This window comes from Taeniopygia guttata, chromosome 36, assembly GCF_048771995.1.
Source record: "Taeniopygia guttata chromosome 36, bTaeGut7.mat, whole genome shotgun sequence".
NCBI lineage: Eukaryota > Metazoa > Chordata > Aves > Passeriformes > Estrildidae > Taeniopygia > Taeniopygia guttata.
This window is the reverse complement of record NC_133061.1, coordinates 1,162,389-1,165,919: the sequence shown is the minus strand read 5'-3', so window position 1 is coordinate 1,165,919 and position 3,531 is coordinate 1,162,389. Positions and strand designations below refer to the sequence as shown.

Genomic DNA, 3,531 nt, shown 5'->3' with positions numbered 1-3,531 from the left:
CTCCCCTTCACCCGATCCCTTCCCAGCACACCAACACCATCCATCCCCTGTTGTCCAAATCCCTTCTCCCCTTCCCTTATTGCCCCCCTGGGTGTCCATGTCCTTAATTACCTCTGGGGGAATGTGCAAACTACCTCAGCATTCTCCCAAGGGACCCTTCAGAGATATTTTGGGATCATGATCCCTTTGGCCAGGACCCCTCCCTGGCTTTCCCTTTTCTCCCCTCCATGGGTGCCCTGCCATGTTCACTCCCCGAAGATCCCAGGGCACTCACTGATGAGAATTTCAGTGCTCTCTCCCTGCTGACTCTTCACAGACCCCCCTGATGTGTCACTCGTCTGTCTCCTGGTCACTCCCGGGTCCCCAATCAATGCTCGTTGCCGCCGCCAGCCAAGGGAGCCGATCACCCAAAGTGGGTGAGGCACCTTTAGCTGCACTCCCTGCCCCAGGGTGTGCGGGAAAATTGACATCACCAGAGGATTCTGTCCACAAAGCAGACAGAGGAGTCCTGTGAAATTAATTTCATTTCTAAAAATGGGAGAGGCCATGGGACATTCCCCATGGGATCTCTCCAATTGTTGGAGGACACAGCCTCCTTTTCATCCTAATTCTCCTGGCCACATCTCCCTCTGCTTTCCCCACTGGCTGAAGTACTTGAGAGCTACAGACTTCCCAATCCACCTACTACATACTCCCTTAATATGCTCCCTGCTTTTATATAGCAAATGATATTCATGGCTCTGTTAAGTCTTTGTTGTTCTTCTGGAAGTTCATGAATAGAGCAGGGCCTTGGCTGAGCAGCAGTCTGTGTCATTAACTGATAACATTTTCTAAAACCGATTCCTTCTCCTGTCACTCCCTTGTGTACAGCTCCCTGGCCCTCTGAGCCTTCCCCAACTGGACTCCCCCCCTCGGCCCCATCGCCCCCGCGAGGGGAATTTGGGGAGGTGGGAGTGGGGCAGCGCCAAGGCCGGGCCCCCCCGCGCTGTCCTGGCGGGAGCGGCTGCAGTGGGGACCGAGTGCGGGCGGGAGCGGCCGAGAGCCCAGCGCTGCCCCAGCCCGACCTGCCCCAGCTCCATCCCTGCCCCTCGGCTGGGATGCTGTGGGTCTGGGGGGGAGAGGGAGCCGGCAGTGGGTGCTGGGCCTGGGGGCAGGAGGAGAAGGGAAGGAGAAGCAGGCTTGAGGAACAGAATGGTCAAACGATGCAGGTGGCAGGAGAGGGTGGGATTTTGCAGGAGAAGGAGGAATAGCAGGAGGAAGAGGAGTGTGAGGAAGAATAGAGACACAGGAGGAGGAGAAGGAGCAGAAAGAGGAAGCAGCAGAAGGTTCCACCCCTCCCTGTATCTGCAGCTTCCCCCCAGCCCCAGGGCAGCAGGTGACTGTGGAGGGGGATCCAGGATTTTCACGGGGTGAATCTTGGTGTTTCTGAGCTTTCGTGGGCTAAATGTTGGTGCTTTGGTTTTATGTGGCAGCTGAATCTTTATGTTTTGGGGGAGGTTTTTGCTGACTTGTGATGTTTGGGGACTTTTTGATCTGTATCTTAAAGTTTGTGGGATTTTGGGGCTAAATCTTGGTGTTTTGGAGGTTCTTACAGACACAAGATTCTCAATGACTTCCTGAGATGAACTTGGGCAAGGAGGAACCTCGAGTCCAAGGTGTTCTCCTCTTGTTTTTTTCCCCAAACCAGGATTTTTCATTCCCTGGGCGTGTCTGGATGGAGGAGGAGGAAAAGCCCCGGAGATGCTGCAGGAGGAGGAGCTGCAAACCCAGCCCAGGGAGCTTCGGGGAGGAAAGAGCCCCCCTGAGCCAGGAAAGCGGGCGGAGATCCAGCCGGAGCTCGGAGCTGGTGGAGAAGTCTCATGGCAGGGAGAAGCCCCACAAGTGCTTGGAATGTGGGAAGGGTTTCAGCTGGAGATCCAGACTGATCGTGCACCAGAGGATCCACACTGGGGAGAGGCCCTACGAGTGTGGGGAGTGTGGGAAGAGGTTTCGGACCAGCTCCAGTGTCCTCCTACATGAGCGGATTCATACAGAGGAGAGGCCCTTCCGCTGCCCCGACTGCGGGAAGGGCTTCAAGTACAACTCCCACCTCACCATGCACCGGCGCATCCACACCGGGGAGAGGCCCTACGAGTGTGGGAAGTGTGGGAAGGGCTTCAGACACATGTCTGGCCTGATCCAGCACCAGGTGATCCACACTGGGGAGAGGCCCTACGAGTGCTTGGAATGTGGGAAGAGCTTTGGGTGGAGCTCAGGCCTGAGAATACACCAGCGCATCCACACTGGGGAGAGGCCCTATGAGTGTCCCCAGTGTGGGAAGAGGTTTCGGACCAGCTCCCATCTCCTCCTACATGAGCGGATTCACACAGAGGAGAGGCCCTTCCGCTGCCCCGACTGCGGGAAGGGCTTCAACCAAAACTCCAGCCTCACCAGGCACCGGCGCATCCACACCGGGGAGAGGCCCTACGAGTGTGGGAAGAGCTTCTCACAGAGCTCTCACTTGACCCAGCACCAACGGAGGCACCAGTAAGGGAAGCCCTGTGAGTGCCCCGAGTGAGGGAAGAGCTTGGAGTGAGGGAAGAGCTTGGAGTGAGGGAGGAGAGTGAGGGAAGAGCTTGGTGCGCTGCTCCAGCTCCAACCCCCATGGGAGGATCCAGGCTGGATGATCCCCAGTGACCCCCATTGGGCAGAGCCCTGCTGATCCGTGGTCCTGGTGATCCATGCTGGGTGTGGGGAAGGTGTTGGCTTCTTCTCCTTGTGCTGCTGTGATTTGGGGGGGTTCCCATGGATGGGGGATGGGAGGTGAGTGGGGGGTCCTGGTGCACTGCGGGGGGCTCATAGCTCGGGGGGTCCCAGCGCTTTGGAGGAGTCAGGGAAGGGGGGAAGCAGTGAATGGGGGGGGTCCCAGTAAATTGGGGGGGGTGCTGATGATAACAGGGGGTCCTGGGAGACAACGGGGGGGAAAGGACCAAACCCTAAGGGACTCCCCTAGTGCTGGTTAACCCCCCGTGCCCCCCCAGCCCTTGGGGTCCCCCACAGTCCCTGCACTGTTCCTGGGGGTCCCGCGGCTCTGGGGTGGTCAAAGCAGAGGGGATGGAACCTCCATCATGGATGGGGGGCACAAAGGGGGTCCAGGCCCAGTGCTTGGGGGGGTCGGTGCACGAGGGGGGCCTGGTCCCTGTCCCAGTGCACGGGGGTGGCGCTGCCTGGGGGTCCCGGTGCTTGTGGGGTTCCCAGGGTTCGATGGGGGTCCGGTCCCTATCCCGGTGCTTGGTGAGGGGGGGGCAGTGCCCGGGGGGCTCCCACTGCTCGGTAATTGGGGGGTGTCAGAATCCAGGACATCCCTCTGGCTGCCTGGATGGCTCGAGACCCTGGCAGGGGCCTCGGAGACCTTGGCATGGTGTCAAGAACACCGGTGGCTTTGGTTTTAGCCCCTGGAGAAAATTGCCAACTTTGTATGAGGAATTACAAGGCACAAGGGTTTGAGTAGCGTGGTAGGTGAATTAAGACAGGGTGGAAAAGTAGAATTTT

At 58.5% G+C, this 3,531-nt stretch overlaps 1 protein-coding gene across 1 annotated transcript; it reads left to right on the top strand.

Moving 5' to 3' along the window:
• The first annotated feature begins 1,714 nt into the window (after positions 1-1,714).
• On the top strand, positions 1,715-3,098 carry LOC140681473 (uncharacterized). The gene has a single exon (XM_072921309.1). The coding sequence runs from the start codon at positions 1,715-1,717 to the stop codon at positions 2,528-2,530; it is 816 nt and encodes a 271-aa protein (XP_072777410.1). The 3' UTR covers positions 2,531-3,098.
• The last annotated feature ends 433 nt before the right edge of the window (positions 3,099-3,531 follow it).